At 43.4% G+C, this 21801-nt stretch overlaps 1 protein-coding gene and 1 long non-coding RNA gene across 7 annotated transcripts in view; one reads left to right on the top strand and one right to left on the bottom strand.

Annotated features, from left to right (window-relative positions):
- The window catches only part of LOC307199864, a 91723-nt gene that overhangs the window by 19373 nt on the left and 50549 nt on the right, over nt 1–21801 (bottom strand). The gene's annotated exons all lie outside the window — the stretch shown is intronic.
- DGKB (diacylglycerol kinase beta) overlaps nt 1–21801 on the top strand; it is a 298387-nt gene that overhangs the window by 270421 nt on the left and 6165 nt on the right. For all 6 annotated transcript variants that reach the window (XM_079947902.1, XM_079947906.1, XM_079947903.1 and 3 more), the window contains 2 exons: nt 13905–14025; nt 19298–19358. In XM_079947902.1, the coding sequence (XP_079804028.1) occupies nt 13905–14025; nt 19298–19358 (182 nt within the window). The remainder of the gene's footprint in view (nt 1–13904; nt 14026–19297; nt 19359–21801) is intronic.

The raw sequence follows: 21801 nt of genomic DNA, 5'->3' as shown, positions 1-21801 counted from the left end.
TGTCACATACCACCACAAACCCCTATGATTTTGTGTGCATTGTGCAGCAGCACACGCATGAAACAATCCTGAAATTAATCTGTGTCCTCCATAAGATCAAAGCTTCATGTTTTTCATGTATAGCACAGGAGCTGGTACTGTTTGGTGGTTATTTATGCATGTACAAGGCCATACAGTCTGTTCATACATAGTTAAAAGCATCCGAAACCATTCATTTTTATCTCACTCTTGCTCCAAGAAGATCAAGTTACCATGTGTGATACTATACACAGCATTGCTGTGAGTTTGATTAAACTGGCCTTCCCCAACTTGGTACCCTCCTGATGCTGTTGGAGTCCAAAAAATCTGGAGGGCAGAAATTTGGGGAGATTGGTTAGGTCTGGAGTAGACAGCATGGTCCCCATCTGTCTGTCCCCAGATGTTGTTGGGCCCTATCCCATCAGCCTCAGCCAGCATGGTTAATAGTCAAGGATCATGGAGTTGTAGTCTAACAACTTCTGGGCAACTCATTGGTTACCACTGGATTAGTCAGAGATGTAGTGGCTGGCCTAAGATAACCCAATGAGCATCAGGGCTGAATGGTGCTTTGAACCCAGGTTTCCTTAGCCTAAGTACAACTCTATACCATGCTGGCTTTCAGTGGATTTAGGTGTTGCACATTTCACATGATTTAGGGCAGATAAGGTAGATGCAATGATACTTCTAGTCCCAACTTAAATTTAGAGTTCAGATTTCTGAAATTAACTAGGTTAATGGTATATCATTCTGATTATGGGAACTTGCATTATTTCTTAAACTGCAGCATATTTGTTAAAAGAAAAGTATTTAAAATAAAAATTTTAATTGAATACCTATAAGTTTTAAAGCCTTATCAAGAAAAACAGCTACATTTCATTTACGTCGAATCTCAACATGCTCACACCAGATGGTGCTTCATTTCAGGTCAGAAAATAATGGAGGAGTCTGGCTTTTAAAATCTAAGTAACAAGAAAAAAAAGATGAAAAACAAGGAATTACAATTTGCAAGAGTACTTTTCATTTAAAACCAGCCTTTCATAATTTTTCATATATCATTATTTAGCATTTATCAATTTCTTTTAATATGGATGTAATGCATTTAAAATATGAAATATTTAGATTATTTGGGTCAGTAATTTCATTCACACACACGCACTTTTTCTACATAGCATTCAGCTGTGTCTTTCCCCCCACCCATTTAATTAATTAATTGTGTAAGGGCTTCTGATTCTTATCAGGAATGCAGCATGTGGGGAGAAGAAATTCGTCCTTTCCCTCCCCAGCCTAAATCCACACCCAGTGTGCATGGCTACCAGCAGATTTAACAGTTTACGTTGGTGTCAATGGGAACTTCTCTCTCTCTAAGAATTGATAACTCTTTCTTCCCCCACTTGCCCTGGCAATGTAATTAATAAAGGAAAAACTGAACATGTAACAGCACATTCCTCAGTGTGTAGTTTTGCTCTGTGCTATTCGTGTTAGGGGGGGAAATGCTGGAGGATGGACAGTTGAAAATTCAGTTGTCAAGAGAATAAAACTGTTTTTCATTAGAGGACATGATTACAGTATAAACAATCATAATGCAACTTTTACACAAACACAGCAATAGAATCATTTGGGTCTCTTCTCATATATATATTTCTGGCGCTGAACTTGATAGTTATTTAATGGTTTCTGTGGTGTAGTCGGCACAGATGAAAGTTTCTTACTCCATCATTCTAGTGAATCAGGCGCTCTGGTAATAAACCTGAAGGAAGTGTGTGGAAGCAAGGTCTTACGTCGCCTATGAGTGTCTAACATGCCAGTGATATCAGTAGGAACCTTTTGTGGATGTTAGTGGAAATGGACATATAGATTTTATCCAAATGGTGTAATCTATAAAGGATCATTTTTTTGCATATTATTAGCAAAACCTTGTTGCTTTCGAGTCCAGCTGGGAGCAGGGTACTCGTCAGGGTACAGTAACCCCTGATCCAGATCCAGACCCTTGTTTGGGGGACAGTAAGTTTTAATCCTTTGTTCCCTGTTGAGGTCTCAATCTGGATTGGGCACGTTGCTTGCAACTTGTATTGCCAAAAAAAACATCCTGTTTGTCTGGGATGCTCCATTCCATTTCTCTCTGCCTTCTCCATTTTCTTTTTTCTTTTTATTCTCCATCATTCCATGGTTCTGAACATCCTTAGTCCTCTTAAAGGAGGAGGGAGAATTTCAATTCAGTTCATATTTAAAGGTGAAACTCCCTGATTTTTGTTTGCCAAAGCGATACAAAAAGAAACACTCAAGTATCCTTTGAAATTTTCGCTTTTCTGAATGGGGAAGTGAAGTTATCCAGCCAAGTAATTGTGCTAAAGTGTGCTTTAAAATGCATATATTCATGAAAATAACATACTAAAATGCATTATATTAGGGGGAACCGATTTGTAAAAAATTGCAAATGAGACAAAACTGCATACAAATTTATGTATATTAGGAGAAATTTGTCTAAAACACTGATGAATTTTCCTGAATACTTTTTTTAAAAAAATACCCAAACTGATGCAGAGAACTGAACTTAAGGTTGGGAAAATGAGAAATTGAGAGAAACATCTGCAATCCTAAATAAGTTTACTAGTGGGTCAGTCCCATTGAAACTAGAGGGACTTAAAAGCATTCTTGTTCTACCAGCCAGTAGTGACTTTACTCCGGAAAGGCTTCTCAAATTTTGAATTTTAAGTCTGTCATGTAAAACTCTAGTTCTAGAGCTCACTACAAAGAAGCCTCTGAAAACACAGCCTGTGATTTATTAACTGATAGCTATATTGAAGGAGGCTGTTTGTTTATGCAAGCTACCTTCACCCAAGCAGATCAAAGATGATACAGATTGTTGGTGGGGAGGGGGAATTGTGTGACTTCCATCTTCAAACTAAGAGCCAGCACCGGGATGAATGAAATTTATCACATAATCCAGAGCCAGATGTATAAAATACTCCAATGCATAGGATGGGGCTAGGAGTGTAGGAGCTAATCTGATGTACACAGATGCTTGCTGTCAAGATTTCTCAAGCTGCCCTGACATTTCCTTTGCACCTGGCACTGGAGGTGTCAGCCATGCCAGTTTCGTCCCCCCAACACAGATGTTCTTGTTGTGCTACTTTGTATGTGTAACATTTAAGTTGATGTTTAGCTCAAACACAGCACACATAAATACTGTAATCCAGAGACCACCCATTTATTAGTGCACCTGCATCATTCACTTCCTTTCATTCTTTTCAAAGTGTTGCAAGTTATCTCCTGCACTTCTGGACTTAGTGTCGAGACTAGGGGGCTCCCCCCCCTTTTTGTAAGAAGGAGAGGTTAAAATGTCCCTGTTGCTTTCCTATGTATAGATGACTTATGCTTTTGGAAGGGAAAAATATTATACTGTTCACATCATACATAGTCACAGTGCGAGTTGCAAAGCACCCTTTGGGTTTGCACTAAAGCCACTCTATCTGTTGTCTTGATTTACAAGAAGCATTATTTTAAAGGCCTCTATTTTCTCATCTGAGCCCTTGAAACACAAATACGGCGCTGAAAAGCACTCGTCCGCACACTTAACTTTAAGCACATAAATAGCCCCATTGAAGCACACATTTAAGCCTAAAGTACAGCCCTCCGTGTCAATTATTTCAATATTTTGTTAAAAAAGGATTCTTGCCAAATATGATCAAGCAATCTTTTCCATTCACTCTTATCAGCAGGGGGCTACAGAATCCTGCCACCAGGTTTTCCCCCTCCCTCCTTATGAACATAGATATGCAAATCAGACACTTTCACCCAAACTTTACTCGTTAGCATAATTTAGGGTGACTTCACATGGGTGTTGGATTTGCCCTATCTGATGTTTTTCCTCTCTGTATGATATATTTCTCCTCATAGAGGAAAAAATATTCTCCCCCCACTTTGTTATCCCAGTTTGGAGAAGTATGCCTCTTTGGTAATGTGCCCATGCAGCTTATTTCATATACAGTGGTACCTCAGGTTACAAACACCTCAGGTTACAAACACTCCGCTAACCCGGAAGTAGTACCTTGACTTAATAACTCTACCTCAGGATGAAAACAGAAATCATGCGCTGGCGGCACGGGGGCAGCAGGAGGCCCCATTAGCTAAAGTGGTACCTCAGGTTAAGAACGGTTTCAGGTTAAGAACGGACCTCCGGAACGAATTAAGTTTGTAACCAGAGGTACCACTGTATTTTTATTAAAGCTAAATTGTTGGAACAAAACCCCTGTTTTTGCCAATCAGATTTTGAGCCTTATCAGGTTTCAGAATTATTTCCTATATAGTTTCCCTCAAGCAGCTATTGGTGCTGCCAGAGTTTGTGATGTGGCTTGTTTGTAATCTCAGAGAGGTCTTAGAAAGTTTGGGCGGCATCTCGCCCCCCACCTTGCTTGAATGTTCACACATTTGTAACAACTTGCACAGATTTTGATGTGGCTGTAGCCTATGAAAGTGTTTGTCAGATGTGGGGTCTGCTTCTCTGTGAAGCACAAAGGAACCGTACCATATGTATGTGAAAGACCACCATCCTGACCATTAATGGACTGTTTGTTTGTTGCATTGATATCCCAACTTCTTCTCCAAGGAGCTGAAGGTAGCATGCATAGATCTCTCCCTGCTCAATTAATCCCCACAACAACCCTCACTAATTAGTTTAGTGAACTTCAGGGCCCAGTGGGAATTTGAACCCTGGTCTTTCAGGTCCTAGTCCAACATGCTAACTGGTTCCCTTTGTCACTATGGCATCTGCGCAGGGCTGTCCAACAGAAGCTTTCTGAAGAGTCCGGTGTCCGCTGCTCAGGGTGGGGAACCACAGTCCTGGGAGATGAATGAAGCCCTCCAGGCCTTTCTGCCTGCACCGCAAGACTCTCCCCAGCTCCCACAGTCACTGTCCTGTTGCATGTTCACCTCAAGTGCATTTGCCTGACTATAATGTGCATCTGAACAAAACAAATGCATCTAGCTTGCCCTGACAGAAAGATGCAAGTTGGTATATGTATGCTTAGAAATCTCTGCATTTTACATGCCTCCTGGACAGAGTACATGTCAGAGCAGATCCCCAAGGGTTCCTTAATACTCTATAGTAGCCTTTCTCAATCTTGGGACTCCAATTCTTGGACTCCCCCCCCCCCCCGTTATTTCTAACGAAGTTTCACAATTGGCAGTAGTGGAGTCACTGTGCGGTTGGCACCCTCAAGATTCAGGAACCCACATGTTGGAAGTCTAAGACCAGAGATGGTCAAGCTAGGAATTTGCCCTGTTCTCTAGGAGAAGAAGAGGGCTGGAGGGTTGGCTTTATGCTTTGTCTCAATTGCAAGGGATTGGCTGGAGGAAGGCGTGATGGTTTGGGGTCCCAGGATTTAACAATTAACTGGCTTCCCCCCAGTTTCCCCATTTACCTCTGGGGCTGAACGTGACCCCCCCCCAAAAAAAAGTGGTGGTGACAGCACCTATTGGGTAAGAAGACCCAACTGGCAGCACTGCAGGGCTGTTGTTGGTCAAGGAAGGGGGCCTGAGAGGCTCTCCCCTCTTCTCCATATGAGATGCTTTGGAAACATTTATATTGAAGAGCAGCATATATTACACCAGTTGCTGGGAATCACAAGTGAGAAGTGTGCTATTGCCTTCATGTCTTACTTGCAGGCTTCCCACAGGTATCTAACTGGCCGTTGTGAGAATAGCATGCTGGGCCAGATGAGTCATTAGCCTCATCCATCAGGCCTGGCTTAAAAATTTAAAACAGTTGCCTTGTGGAGGGATGGGTAGTGTTTAGTGCGCTTACAGAACATAAGCCACCTACAGATAGTCCATGCATCTAATTATCTGAGGGGAGAGGAAGATAAGATACCTGCAGGTATAGGGTGGTATAGAAATTTAATAATAATAAGTATTGGGAATCTGACTTTTCATGTCTTTTCTATATTGTATGTAGAATTGTGCCACAGTAGCATCATTAAGGTTCAGAAATGTATAATGTGCGCTTTTTAAGTTTCTCCATCTGCCCATTCTCCTTGGGGATACTAATCCTCATGACAAATGCAACATGTGACCTTAGTTTCCATTTAACCAAATGCCTGAGAACCGAAACACGTTTATTTGTGCACTCTGAAGTTTTTATTACTCTGGTTCATCTCTCATTCATAATTACCTATCAGCAGTCCATCCCTCCAAAAGCAAATGCTGGTGTTGAGTGCCGACAGAAATTCAGCCAAAGTGGAGCTGCTGAGAAACCGGAGGGAGGGTAGCAGTATGCTGGATTTGCAAAAGTACATGTGTCCTTCAAAAGGGAAAACCTAGCAGGAATAGCCACCCCCAAGTAGCCATGGAATGTTGTGTTTAAGTTGAAAAAGGGGGAAATGGAAAACTGGTGAAAGGGGGAGTAAAATGCTATCCTTCAGTTTCTAACAGTGTGTGCCGTATGGTATCTTGGAGGGGGAAGGCATGACTGACTAGCTGGCTAGAACTCTAAACAGGAGCACTCCTGTTTGGTGGTGAAGAGGATGCTCACTGCCAAATTTTGATGCTGGCGCCACTTGTTTTTCTCCATTAACAATCTCTCCTTGCCATTAACCCCAGCCGTCACCTTGATGAAGGTGCAGGCGTATGAACTCCTTTGAAAACAGCAAGTGGCCCTGGATTGTAGGGTTGAAAAGATCTAAGCCAACGAGGGTGCCTCCACCCTTGCTTACAGCAGGAATGGGTACAATTTTTCTTCTTCCCCTAGGAAGCAACTCATTTGCTTTTGTGCATGAATTGGGCTTGACCAGGGAGAACGGTCCAAGGAAATAAGGGTAAAAACACCAAAGCATAAGACACTGAGATATCTTCACATACTTAAAGGTTTTCCTTGGTGGGAAAGGGTAGGGAAATAACATTGATAAATGGAGTATTTATGGGTGGTGAGTGGGGGAGGGGGCTTAATTGAAATCCTTAATTGTGGTTTGTCTTTTATTCATGTGAATACTGTGTGAGATGTGCAATCTAACAAGATGCAGAACTCAGATGCAGATTGCATTGATTCAACTTTCTCGGTTCCAGTATCTTTTCTTTTCTAGGTAAGGGCATGTTTATAGACCACTGAAATGTATAATGTTACTAGAAACCATTTGAAGTAAATGCCAAAACTGTTAGAAGTAATCTGAGAACAAGATCTATTTCTGTTAGTGGAAACGGCCCTGATTTGTTCATATTGTTTGTGCATGATGTGCAGCAATCTGATATCGCCCGGACAAACAGGAAGATATCAGGTTTGAATTTCTTAAATATCCAGCTAAAAGCAGCGAATGGTCTGAGCACATTAAAATTCCATTTTCCCTTTACAAGTGTTTGCTTCAGATGACCCCCACTGATCTTAAATATATTTCTGTATCTGTAACTGAATAGAGGTTTTTCTGTACATCATGTTCTAATGATACTCTGGCCTTTAGCCAACAAGGCACTGAATAAGGCTATTTTTAAAATACAGAAACTGGGAACAGCTGCAGCAATCAAATTTGATAAAAACAGAGAAGAACTTTGCTTCCCCCTCCCAGTGGTTTTTTTTAAAAAAAAATACAGTTTGTCCAAGTTCAGAATCCTTTCATAAAATGGCTTTTGTTTCATTGCATGAAGGGAACCATAAAACCAATATGGTGAACATCCTTTTAAAACAAATAACTTTTTTAAAACATACGGCTTAAAATAATAGGCACCTTTTTGCGTGCATTGCCAGCTTCAAAGCAGAATTATGCTTCCAACTATTAAAAGAATAACTGTCAAAAGAGAATACATTTTCCCCAAGGTAAACCAAAGGTTTTCCATAATGATCTCCTGAAAGTGCAAGATGAAACCCCTTGTTTCAAAATGTTAGAACCCTAGAAGTTGGTATTTGTTCTTAATGCTATATTCACAGAGGGAAAGAGAATAGTGCTTTCAATGCCCAAGTTCTTTTTTTTTTCTTTTTCATTTTATGCTTTACTATTAATCAGGAAGTGTGCTTGTTTAAAGGGGACACACATACACTTAAGGAAAATGCTTCTTAAAATTTCTCACAATTAATTAGGTCTTCTGTTTTTCTCCTCTTACTTTCTAGTTAGAGTAGATGATTATATTTAGACTCTACATCTGCCACTTTAAGCACATTTTGAGTTGTCTTTTACCAATGTGTGGAAGACAGAATGGAAGATCATTATTATAATTATAAACTTATTTGGACTCCGCCTTTTTCTCTGACGTGACTCAAGGCAGCTTACAAATAAAAATAAGAACTGCTAGAAATATCGGGGAGGGGGACAATCATTAAGAAACAAATAAACACTTATAAAATTAAAACTATGTACATATATGAAATCTATTAAAACCATAGCAATAATACCAATGAAAAAGAGCATGGCAGCAGCCCTTTCATTAAAAGTAGCCAGTTCCCAAAACCCTCTTGGAACAAAACTGTATTCACCTGCTGGCAGAAAAATACCCTGGCGGGACCTAGGCTAGCTTCACTAGTGAGGGAATTCCAAAGTCTGGGAGCAGCCACCAAGAAGGCTCTCTCCTGCGTCCCTAAGGGTGTCTGTGAGGGTGGCAGGATGTCCCTTAAACATCTCAAAACCATAGCTGTCAACTTTCAGATTTGAAAATAAGGGATCAGCAGCCTCAAAAATAAGGGATCAGCAGCATAGCTGTCAACTTTTGGATTTGAAAATAAGGGATCAGCAGACTCACCTGTCCCGGAGACAGACTACGGGATATCTAACAATCCGGGATAGCAGCGGGAAGCAGCAGGAAACGGCACTGAAATATGGGAATTTCCCGCAAAAAAGGGATGGTTGACAGCTATGCAAAACCCAGGCAAGTTTGAGGGAATATGGTCTTTCAGAGACAATGTGATAGTACCTCACTTTGTTTGGGTCAGGACAGCCCAGTTGGGGCTCTTACAGAGGCCTACTCCCAACAGTTCATTTTGTATTAGAAAAATACCAGTACAGTACTAAGCATTTGCCATAGACTCCAGGATCAAATAATACTTAATATACCGGGGATGAGGAACCTGCAGCCCATGGGCCAATTCTTTTAATCTCACTTTTGAATTCACTCCTTGAGTGTATTGTAGGCATATTGCTAATTCTTATTCAGAAACGGGGAGACTGTGCCTTCCCCAGGTTCTGATGGACCACAACTCCCAACATCTCTAACCATGGCCATGCTGGTACAGTGCCATATGCCGTTGTATCTCAGGTTCACAACCCAGAGGTGATTCACGCATGTGCGCACCTCCTTGACGTCTCATCAGTCAGTTACTCAAGAGCCGGTGTCTCTTGGCTCACCATCTGAACCGCCCACAGTGTTGTGCACCAGTGAGGATGAGGCAATGTCAAGTGACTGTAGCAACTCTGTAGGCATCAAGTGGCAAACTCAACCTTCACCTTATTTTGGGGTGAGCGTGGAAAACAGCTCCGTTTACACCAGATACTGTGTAAGTGCCTGCAAAATGACCTGAAAACTTTCCTTTCTGAAATTGGACCGCTGACAATGCAACATCATTTGGTCATTTATTTTTATATCCAAGCATTGAGACATTTTGTTACGGTTAGCAATAGTTCATCTTAAAGCATACAAACCTTTGACGTTAAGCATGCCTTTGGCACTCGCTGCAGCAGCAGTTCCTGTCTCTGTGTATGAAAATGTCTCTACCTTCCTGCATATTGCAAAACTGTGTTGTTTTGGTTGGGCTGCTTTTGGGTTTCTTTCTTTTTAATGCAGCACTCAAAGCAGACACTGGTGAATAGGAGAGCCTTCAACTCAGCACGTTTCCAAGGGCTCTGGCAGTAAGCCAGATCTCAAAAGCCCATGCTATATTTTAGCTAGAACCCAAACTTTTTTTCCCCCAGTGTGATGATTACCATGCTTTAATTACATTTAGGAAGCCTTGTATCCTCATCTCTCTAAAGACAAACTGCCAACAGGGAGAGATTTACCACCAACCGTTGATGTTTTTTATGTAAATGTACTTGACTAAGTGCAGTAACCCCAAATTCTAATAGAGACTTTCAATCTCTTGCCAGGTCTGCAAGTGTTTATATATGGCCAAGATAAATTGGATATTTACAAAACAGCTTTATTATAGGGGAACAATCCTCCATGTGTAAATCACCACTTCTAATCATAACACTACTGGGTTCCTTTCCACCCCAGCTCTTGTTTATGTCCCTTGATTTATATTCACCAGGAAATGTTGAAATGTAGTGTTCGAGGCAATGTCCTGGTATTGCCTTGTAGCACAGACTTCTCAAAAGCTCTCGAGGCTCCTCAGTATATTGTCATCATCTTGGTTTAGGCACTGCAATAAGGGAACAAGCATTCACAAACGCAGCATTGCTTAGATTTCACTTTGTCCCTTTAATTGTTCAGACAGCCTGATGGGAGGAAATGGAAGGGAAATCTCCCTGGTGACTTCATCCTCTCTCCCGCCCAATCCACCCCATCCCCACACTTTGGGAACGAGGGCAAAGGGTCAGATGCCCCTCTCCACATGCCATTCGCATGCTGCTGACATCAGCAGTCACTCATGAGAGCTAGCTTTGTTTACCAACGGTGCTAATCTGAAGAGAGGCGTGAAGTAGTTTGGTTTGTGGAAGAGGGCAGAAGCGGCATGGTGCTGTGCAAACATTCCCACACAGTCTGATAGGTCATTCGCACAGAAAACAAGTGAAAGTCTTCATGTCGTGGGCAAAGTTCAGCGTAAAGCCAACAGGCTCTCAAGGATGCAAGGCCTCAGTGGGTGTCTGTATTGAGCCATTGCCTCTGGACTTACACTAACAATGGAATGTGGGCATACATTGTAGGAGTATGTTGTGCTATGTTTTGCTCTCTGCTTGTTTTGTCTTTTACATTTTTAAAAATGAAAATACCTTTTTTTAAATCCCAGGAAAAAGAAGATATGCAATAGTTTTGGGGAAGGTTATGACCCTCTAAACACATCACCCATTTATCTGTATATATCAGTCTCTCCCTCCTTTTCTGGAACTGATTATATTGCCTAATCTTGCCCCACTCTCTTAAGACAGGGAAGTTTATAGTCTAAACCAGGATTGGGGAACTTTTTTTGGCCCAAAGGCTACATTTCTTAATGGGCAACCTTCTTGCCAAGGAGTGTTGGGCAGGGCTAGAGGCATAAGTGCGCGGAACAATGACTGTGATTCTTACTTTTGTACAGTAGGCTGTATTTCAGCTGCATAAAAGTCAGAGGTTTTGCCTACCCACACTTCTCTCCATCAAGGCAAGTGACCTTGAACATCATAGTTCATGGATGCTAGGCAAATGCACTTGGGAAGAGTGAGGAACAGAGCCATTGAGGACTGCATATGGGAATAAATTCTGGGTGCAATTAGCACATGGAACTCTGTTTCTATGTGCACAACTTGGTCCTGAGAAGGTTCAAGGCATATTTAATTTGCACTTTTGGTAAGTTCTTCCATTGCTGTCCTAAATAGATATGCTTTAATGACCTCATTAAAGAGTGGATAGTGCTTGTTCAGAAGAAGTTCCAAGTTCCTTGGGTCTACTGATTTCCATTCATCAGTCACACAGTGAACTTTAACCAGATCCCACTAGCACTGCAGGGTTGGAGGAAGAGAAATACTGCCACTGAACTAGCATAGATCTTTAAAGATATAAGAAAGTATATTAGTATTTACATATCATACGTTTGTATGACTTATATATGTACTTGACTAAGTGTAGTAACCCCAAATTCGCACTTGTGTGACACGTTTGTGGTTGATGTTTGTTCTATCATTCCTGGAAATAACATTTCCCATTAAAATTGATATTAACAACTAATCTATGAAGCAGGGGTATTTAGGCATCTAGAACTGAAGTAAAATGTTCCTGCTCCTTGTCCATCTGTTCCTGGCAACAAATTTGAGTAATCAATGATGTCTACTTGCTTTTTTAAAAAGAAAAAGTTAATACTTTTCAAATTCTGTGAGAGCATTCTCTCTCTCTCTCTCTCTCTCTCTCTCTCTGTGTGTGTGTGTGTGTGTGTGTGTTAGTTGCTAAAATAGACAAAGAGCACCTTAAATGATCATACTGTCAGACTGCATTCGTAAGTCCACTTGCACTCAGTGGGACTTCATCCAGAATAAACGCATTTGACATTGCAATGTACAGCTGCAATACTATGCATACTTGGGAATTCAGTGGGACTTGCTTTTGAGCAAACATGCATAGGACTGTACTGTGATCATTCCATGGCATTTCCATGCACTCTGGTTCCCGTCAAAGTGTTCCATTGTGCTAGTAGTGGTTTAGATATGCTGGCCACATGACCTGGAAAGCTGTCTGCGGACAAACGCTGGCTCCCTCGGCCTGAAAGTGAGATGAGCGCTGCAACTCCATAGTCGCCTTTGACTGGACTTAACCGTCCAGGGGTCCTTTACCTTTTTTGCCGTTACCAGCCTAATGTTGGGCTCATCATCCACTCTTTTCATGGAAAAGGCTGCAAGCTTGCATGAGTTCCCAGAGGCTAGTGCCTTTGTCATCCAATGCATCAACATTTTGGGCCCATTTTGGATGTAGCGATTGTGCTTTAATAAACCATAATGTATTAATGCAACAATAAATTGCAGGCCTTCACTCTCTGCCACCCCATATCTTGCAAATTCGGCACTTTAATCTTGGTCTCTTTGAAGCAGGTGTTGAGAACTTTGAGCCCTCTAGATGTGGATGAACTTCAACTCTTATAATTCCTGGGCATTGGTCGTGCTTGCTGGCACTGATGGGAGTTGTAGTTCAACAATGTCAGGAGGGCCAAAGATTCTCCACACCTGGTTTAAACCACAATTGCATTACATTTCAAATGAGGAACTGTGGTTTAATGTCAGTTTACTAACCAGAATCTGAAACTGTGGTTTATTCTGAAGTTAGATCCTCATTGGAAAACTGACATTAAGACAGTTGTATTAAGCCAAAAATGACTGTTTTTCTCTTACTTCCACTTCAGGCAGTTTCCCAGCCTAGGGTATTGTATTAATATTTAAACTTTACTCCTGTTTTGAAAAGTCTGAACATATTTTCTCTCTCTTATGGTTTCTTATGATCGGTGGAAATAGCTTTTCTAAAAGCTGCTTTCGGCTTTAGTTTTTCTGGGGTTTTCCCTTTCAGTTGACATGTTTCAATGTTCCAAGACAAAATATTTCTAATAAAAGAAATCACACATGTGACAATGGATCGTTCTTCCATCCTGGTCTTATTGAGAAACAATGTGGCATAAAATTGTGGCAAGAAGTTATTAAGATCTGATATTGTCACAAGCTCGTGTCTCCACTTAGCAAAAATAATGATCCTGTCTTTCATAGTTGCTTTTTGACAAAAATTGAAAAATAGCACTTTTACCTTTTTTATTATTTTTTAAGCATACAATTGACAACTCTGCAGAACAATGTGAACATAGCTGTTTCCATCACAAAGGGGGGAAGGGCAGGAGAGTTTTCTTTGCAGAGGAGGCTGTAAGAACATGGAGCCAGTAGCCTACCATGTTTTGGGGGAGATTTATTTATAAGAACAGGGAGCCATTATCTTGTGGATAGTGCATAAAGACATTAATAATTTTAGTTTTACATATATTAAAGAGCTTGAGAGTATGTAAGAACTTTTACTCAGTGTAGGGGCCTGAGCATGAGATTACAAAACAACATACAGTCTCCGAAACCTAGAAACATTCTCTCTTTCCTGCAACATTAGTAATACAAAACAATGTTTTCAATTGCACGTTTTTAGGGATCGCTGGTGAGAGGGGAAGAACGAGACGAGAAGCTGCTGTTCTGGGCAGCAGCGATGGTTATCCTCCATGGCTTCTTCCTCTGTTCTAAGTGTTGTGCTTTTGTTTTCAGATCTGAGTGATCAGCTGGTGGAAGTGGTTGGTCTGGAGGGAGCCATGGAGATGGGTCAAATATACACTGGGCTGAAAAGTGCTGGGAGACGTCTTGCTCAATGCTCATCTGTTATCATCAGGTAGGAACTACATTTTCCTCTGCAAAAGTAGGGTTGTGAATTTACTGGTTGGACGGAACAATATTAAAGCAGGGATCACCAACTTTTTTGGACCAGTGGACACATTTTGATGGGCGCACTAGTCATAAGTAGCTACTATGGGGCGCAGGGCATGGCTTAATGCAAAATGGCTGTGAATGGACATAATTCCATTCACCGCTGGTAATTAGGAAGCAATGGTTGGATTTCCCTCTTGGAAACCCTATTTGCTTCTGGGCCAGTATGCTTGTTTGCTCAGCCAAATCCTTCATTGTTAGCATAATAATAATTTGCTCACTACTGACAACAAACAGATCAGCCTATAATTCGTTAGGTCAGTCTTCTCACTTTTCTTATATATTGGAAGCACAGTTCCTTCACTCCATCCTTGCATAATTGTCCTGTCTAGATTGTCACTTGGAACATGGCAGGGAGGATATTCAGACCACTACCTAGCATAAGTCTTCAGAAACTCTGGTGGTATAAAACCATTTCTCAGACCATTTGCATTTACTTTTCCAGTGGACTAAACACTGTATTTGTTTAATCTTAGCAAACACATTCTCCTTATATCCTTATATAGATAAAATGGCCCCATCCATGCACAGGAATGGAGGTATCAACAGCCTTGGGCGAGGACCCACATTTTGTACAAGTATAAACAAATGTATATGTCAGAGGCTTAATGCTGTCTAGCTGGCCATAGATAAGACTCTGGGCTCCCAGCCAGTTCCAAACAATTTAATTTATTTGACAAAGTTCAAAAGTACACCTCTAGCATTTCAATTAGCGTCCTTCCCCTTGTGCGCAGTTGCTCCCTCTAATCTTTCTTCTTCCTTTTCCGCACCCAGCATGCAAGTCTGCGAAAACTCCTCCCCTTACTTCCTCTGTGCACAGAATGACTAGTTCCAGGCTCATCCTCCTCCCCTTCTACGTCAGACCCACTGTCAGACGAGAAGCTGCCGATAATCTCTTTAGGCTCTCTGTAACTGCTGGTTTCTGTCCTTTCCTCTTTTCCCGTTTGCCTCTCCCTGACAGTATAGGGAATGAACCCAATGAGGACTGAGCATGCTTCATGGGGCTTGAATGCCCATCTGATTAGGAGTGGAGGAGTGCTAAGACCAGACCATGTCATTACCGAGGAGGCAGGTTTAGTCGTTGTTTGAGGACTATCCCTGCCTCCAGGTCTGGTCCTGACCGGAAGGATACAGTAATCAGCAAGGGAAACCCACATGACCTGAAAGTGTTGCTGTGCAATGCCAGGTCAATGATGAATAAAACCACTGCCATCCACGACCTGATTGTGGATGGAGGATTTGACCTGGCATGTGTGACAGAGACCTGGTTGGATGAAGCAGATGGGCCTGTCCTTGCCACTGCTTGCCCACCAGGTTTCTCTTACGCACAGCAACCCAGGTCATGTGGGCGGGGAGGGGGGGTTGCAGTGATTTTTAGGAAGTCATTAGTCTGCACCAGGCGTCCTATTGGGAAGACCCAGTTTTCTGAGTGCATGTTCTGGAAGTTGGGCAATAGGGGCAGTACAGGATTCCTACTGGTGTACCGACCTCCCCGCTGCACCAAGGATTCCCTGCCCGAGCTGCTTCAGGTCATGGCGGATATGCTCCTGGAGACACCTAGCTTGGTTGTCCTGGGGGATTTCAACATCCATGCCAACACGACCTTACAAGGGGCCGCTCGGGACTTCGTGGAAAGCATGGCCTCCATGGGGCTGTCCCTGAATAAGTCTGGCCCAACTCAAAGCCACGGACATGCCTTAGACTTGGTGTTTACCTCTACGGATGTTGGTGATCTGACATTAACTAAAAGCGAAACAAAAGAAGTGCCATGGTCAGATCACTTCCTGGTGCAACTGGACTTCTCCGCAACCCTTCCCCTCCGCAGGGAGGTGGGACCGATTCGGATGGTCCGCCCCCGCCACTTAATGGATCCAATTGGCTTCCAGAGAGTGGTAGGGGATGCTTTATCCCAAGTTGATGGCCTTTCAGCTGATTCCCTGGTGGCACGCTGGAATGTGGAGTTAACCAGGGCTATTGACTGTCTAAGGGACGCAGGTGGTGCTGTGGGTTAAAGCCTCAGCGCCTAGGGCTTGCCGATCGAAAGGTCGGCGGTTCGAATCCCTGCGGCGGGGTGCGCTCCCGCTGCTCGGTCCCAGCGCCTGCCAACCTAGCAGTTCGAAAGCACCTCCGGGTGCAAGTAGATAAATAGGGACCGCTTACCAGTGGGAAGGTAAACGGCGTTTCCGTGTGCGGCTCTGGCTCGCCAGATGCAGCTTTGTCACGCTGGCCATGTGACCCGGAAGTGTCTCCGGACAGCACTGGCCCCTGGCCTCTTGAGTGAGATGGGCGCACAACCCCAGAGTCTGTCAAGACTGGCCCGTACGGGCAGGGGTACCTTTACCTTTACCTTTTATTGACTGTCTGGCTCCGAAGCGCCCTCTCCGATTGCATGGAGCCCGGACAGCCCCGTGGTTTTCCCCGGAGCTGAGGGTGATGAAACAATCGTTGAGACGGCTAGAGCGCCGGTGGCGGAAAACTTATTCTGAATCAGACCGGACACGGGTTAGAGCTCAACGTCGAGCCTACCAAGTGGCAATGGCGACGGCGAAGAGGGCCTTCTTCGCCACCTCCATTGCATCTGCAGAAAACAGCAGCAGGAGACTTTTTCAGGTGGTTCGCAGTTTATCGGAACCACCTGTACCACCGGGGCCTGGTAGGGACCCCAAGATCTCCTGCAATGCTTTTGCAAAGTTTTTTGCAGATAAAATCGCTCAGATTCAGAAGGAGGTAGACTCCACAGTGGGAGCAGGGCCAGGGCGGGAGAGTGCTAGAGTTCTGTCTGGTCCTGTTATATGGGATCAATTCCAATCTGTTACCTCCGAGGATGTGGACAGGCTGCTTGGACGAGTGAAACCGACCACCTGTCTCCTTGATCCTTGCCCATCCTGGCTGATAAAAGCGAGCCGGGAAGGGCTGGGTGATGGGCTTTGCGGGGTGGTGAATGCTTCCCTCTGTGAGGGAGCCTTCCCAGACCCGCTGAAAGAGGCGGTCATTAAACCGCTTCTTAAAAAAACATCTTTAGACCCGGCCAATTTGGCCAACTATCGCCCAGTCTCAAATCTGCCATTCTTGGGCAAGGTGATTGAGCGGGTGGTTGCTGAACAACTCCAAGCACGCCTGGAGGAAACGGACCATTTGGATCCCTTCCAATCGGGATTCAGGCCTCACCATGGGACTGAAACTGCCTTGGTCGCGCTGGTTGATATCTCCGGCGGGCTAGGGACAAAGGTGAGAGCTGTTTCCTAGTTCTGCTGGATCTCTCAGCGGCCTTTGACACCATCGACCATAACATCCTTCTGGACCGTCTAGAGGGGCTGGGAGCTGGGGGCACTGTCATACAGTGGTTCCGCTCCTTCCTCCTGGGCCGTGTCCAGAAAGTGGTGGTGGGGGGTGAGTGTTCAGACCCCTGGGCTCTCACTTGTGGGGTGCCTCAGGGTTCTGTCCTCTCCCCCGTGCTTTTTAATATCTATATGAAGCCGCTGGGAGAGATCATCAGGGGGTTTGGACTGGGTGTTCATCAGTATGCAGATGACACCCAGCTCTACCTCTCCTTTAAATCAGAACCAGTGAAGGCGGTGAAGGTCCTGTGTGAGTGCCTGGAGGCGGTTGGAGGTTGGATGGCGGCTAACAGATTGAGGTTGAATCCTGACAAGACAGAAGTACTGTTTTTGGGGGACAGGAGGCGGGCAGGTGTGGAGGATTCCTTGGTCCTGAATGGGGTAACTGTGCCCCTGAAGTACCAGGTGCGCAGCCTGGGAGTCATTTTGGACTCACAGCTGTCCATGGAGGCGCAGGTTAACTCTGTGTCCAGGGCAGCTGTCTACCAGCTCCACCTGGTACGCAGGCTAAGACCCTACCTCCCCGCGGACTGTCTCGCCAGAGTGGTGCATGCTCTGGTTATCTCACGCTTGGACTACTGCAACGTGGGGCTACCTTTGAAGGTGACCCGGAAACTGCAATTAATCCAGAATGCGGCAGCTAGACTGGTGACTGGGAGTGGCCGCCGGGACCACATAACACCGGTTCTGAGAGATCTGCACTGGCTCCCAGTACGTTTCCGAGCACGATTCAAAGTGTTGGTGCTGACCTTTAAAGCCCTAAATGGCCTCGGTCCTGTATACCTGAAGGAGCGTCTCCACCCCCATCGTTCAGCCCGGACACTGAGATCCAGCACCGAGGGCCTTCTGGCGGTTCCCTCATTGCGAGAAGTGAGGCTACAGGGAACCAGACAGAGGGCCTTCTCGGTAGTGGCGTCCGCCCTGTGGAACGCCCTCCCATCAGATGTCAAAGAGATAAAGAATTACCTGACATTCAGAAGACATCTTAAGGCAGCCCTGTTCAGGGAAGTTTTTAATATGTAATGCTGTACTGTTTTTAACACTGATTGGGAGCCGCCCAGAGTGGCTGGGGAAACTCAGCCAGATGGGCGGGGTATAAATAATAAATTATTATTATTATTATTATTATTATTATTATTATTATTATTAAACAGCAAATAAAAGGGGGGGTGGGGTGCAAGAGGAGAGACAAAAAAGAATAGGTCCCCCCTCCTCCTCCTCCTCCTTTAAGCAGGTTTTTCTAAGAGCCCCAAAATATCAGTAGCAAAACATTCCTGGTGCCCAATTTTCTCCATTATGATGTTATTAACATTTGGAGCTTTGCATTTGGGGGAACTAGCAAGTATTTGGACATAAATCATAATAAAATATCAACTACTTGGATATCCTCCTAGGTCAATAATCTACTAGTCGTAATTTAGGATACATAATAAATTGTTATTGTCCATGTTTTACTGCATGAAGTATGTCATGAATTTCCATCCACAATTTCAGCAATCTTAATTTGATTTGGGTTTTTCTTGTACGACACCCAGGCCATTCTGACTCACTTTTGATATAGTAAAATCAGCTTAAGTAGCAAAGTGGGTCAGATGATTATCTCATCATGTCTGGAAGTTGTGAGCCCAACTTATGTTTTTAGCTCACTTCTGGAATGCTTTCAAGGATGTGCCAGCTTACAGTATGGAGACCTGTTGAAACAATGAGATGGCCAATTTGCCCCATGCCACATACACACCTTAGAGTGCCTCTGGGTGGAATATGGGGACATGCTGTCTGTTTAGAACACACACTGTATTATCTTAAGACACTGTACTTCCTGTAACTGTTTTGCTCTAGGACTAGCAAGTCTCTGCCTATGCAGATTGATGGGGAGCCATGGATGCAAACGCCTTGTACAGTAAGTGTGTCTTGATCAGTATATGTAATAAAACATAAAAATATAAGTATCACAATGACTGTAATATTTTACAAAATGAAGTATTGCATTATTTCCTCAGTCTTGTAGTGTAACCAACCCTAGATTATTTCATTAAAGAGCTTGGATGCGATCCTGCAGTCTTACACGCAGATTTCAGTATAATATATCTCCCTTCCTCGCTCCCTCTCTCCCCCCACACCCACCCATATATGCATTACTTCCTTATGTATGAACTCACTATACATATGTTTTTGGTTTTGCTCTTTCTAACGAGAATATGTTCAAATAAGTTGAATGTTTCTGGCCCATCAACCTTTTTATTGATTTTATGCAGACCCATTCAAAGCACTGGAAAGACTTCAACAGGCACTAATTAAATAATTGAGGAAATTTAATTATAGCACACAGGAACATGGGAGGAGATGCTTCTCTTTCTTAGTGTGCTTACTTGGGGAGAAATGGGGGAAATGGTTTAGATACCTCACAAAGTAATCATATACATGTCTACTTGGAAGCCAGACCCATTGAGTTCAGTGAGGCTTATTTAAGGTAACAAGATGCAGGATTACAGCCTTATAGCTATTCCACATATTATACCATACCTGACTTCTTTGTATCATCATCATCATCATCATCATCATTAAAATTACCACAGCCAACATTGCTAATAACACAATTACTTGGTTTGATATTTTATTCTCGCCGATGCTTCAGCTGTTTGGTATGCTTTAATTTATTTTTTATTAATTTATTTTCATAGAGTTCTTTAGCCACAGTTTTAAAAGCCGCACTGAGGTGGACCTCCTTTTCCCTTCCTCGTGCTTCTGGTTTTTTTTGGCATAAACAATGATTTCTTGCTTCCCTCTTTTCTTATTCTTAGCTTATTCTGATATCAAGTCCTATTCTTGGGAAGCTTAGCTTACGTTTTAAGATCTTAATTTTGGAGTGTCCTGGTGCTGTTTCGGTCGGGTCCTGAGGCGTTTCACAGCCGGGAATGCCCCCCTTTTTGCGCTGAGGTTCTTCCGTCATCTTTCCACCTATATCATGCCAGAACGACTGGACAGTTTCCATGGGGGGGGGGGAGCTCCATTGGTTGGGTGCAACCACAGAAAAGGCCCTTTCTCCATTAGCCACCCACCTAATCTCTGCAGGTAGGAGCAGACAAAGAAGGGCTTCTAAAGACTATTTCAGCTACTGGGTTTCACTTGGACACAGAGGATACTTCTAGCACCCTGTTTCCATAGTGTTAATGGCTTTAATTTTATTTATTTTTAAGTACTTTGAACTGTGCTTGGAAATCACCTGGGAGGCGATGAAGCTCGCTGAGTATATATAGAAAACGCTTACACTGGTGAGCATTCTTAAAACATATTAGAAGCACACCTGGAAAAAAATCATGTGGTTTAGGTGGACCAAAATGAATACCTCACCCCATTCACCAATGGCAAATTGTAGGTAACCATTTGGAGGGGTTGGTTATATGATGGGGATACTTCTTGACTCCCATCCACCCTCATTTTAATGTCTTGTGCTCCTGACTGTGGTGAAAGTTTAATTGGTGTCATATGGCAGTTTGGAAGCTTTGGCTGTGGCCACGACCCTCCTTAAATAGCTTTTTGGAAATGTAGTACCTCCTTTCCTTCAACAAATCATCTCACCAGTCATCTGCACTCTACAGCCCTCCTGGATGCTCACACTTCAGTCAAAGCCCAGGGAGAAATACGTACTCAATGAGAAGGGAGCCCAAGAAGGATGGAAGTTTCTAAAAGGAGAAATATCGAAGGCCCAAATGCAGACAATACCAACAAGAAAGAAAAGTGGGGGGGCATCTAAGGAAACCAGTGTGTGGCTGCATAAGGAGCTGACAGATGAGCTGAGAGTTAAGAAGGCCATGTATAAGAAATGGAAGAAAGGGGAAATCACAAAGGAGGAGTATAAATGAGTAGCCAACAACGGCAGGGGGGAACTCAGGCTGGCTAAAGCTCAGAATGAGCTCAGGCTTGCAAGAGAGATTAAAAATAATTTTAAAAAGGTCACTTCAACTATGTCAAAAATAAGAGGAAGAACAAGCAAGTATGGGGAACATGGATAAATTCTATTGGGTGACAGAGAAAGGGCAGAACTACTCAACACTTACTTTGCCCTGTCTTGACCCAAAAGCAAAGTGATGCCCAACCTGATGATGACAGAAGAAATGATGTAAGGAGGGAGCTGCAGCTAGGAACACCTAGCTACTTTAAAGGAATTCAAATCTCCAGGGCCTGATGAGCTGCATCAAAGGGTACTAAAGGAACTTGCAAATGTAATTTCAGAATCTTTGTCTATTATCTTTGAGAATACTTGGAGAACAGGTGAGGTTCCTACAGACTAGAGGCAGGCAAATGTTGTCCCCATCTTCAAAGGGGGGGGGGAAGGAAGACCC

The sequence above is a fragment of the Podarcis cretensis genome (genome assembly GCF_951804945.1).
Source record: "Podarcis cretensis genome assembly, chromosome: 12".
Lineage (NCBI taxonomy): Eukaryota > Metazoa > Chordata > Lepidosauria > Squamata > Lacertidae > Podarcis > Podarcis cretensis.
The sequence above is the reverse complement of the archived record's forward strand: the minus strand, read 5'-3'. Positions and strand labels throughout refer to the sequence as shown.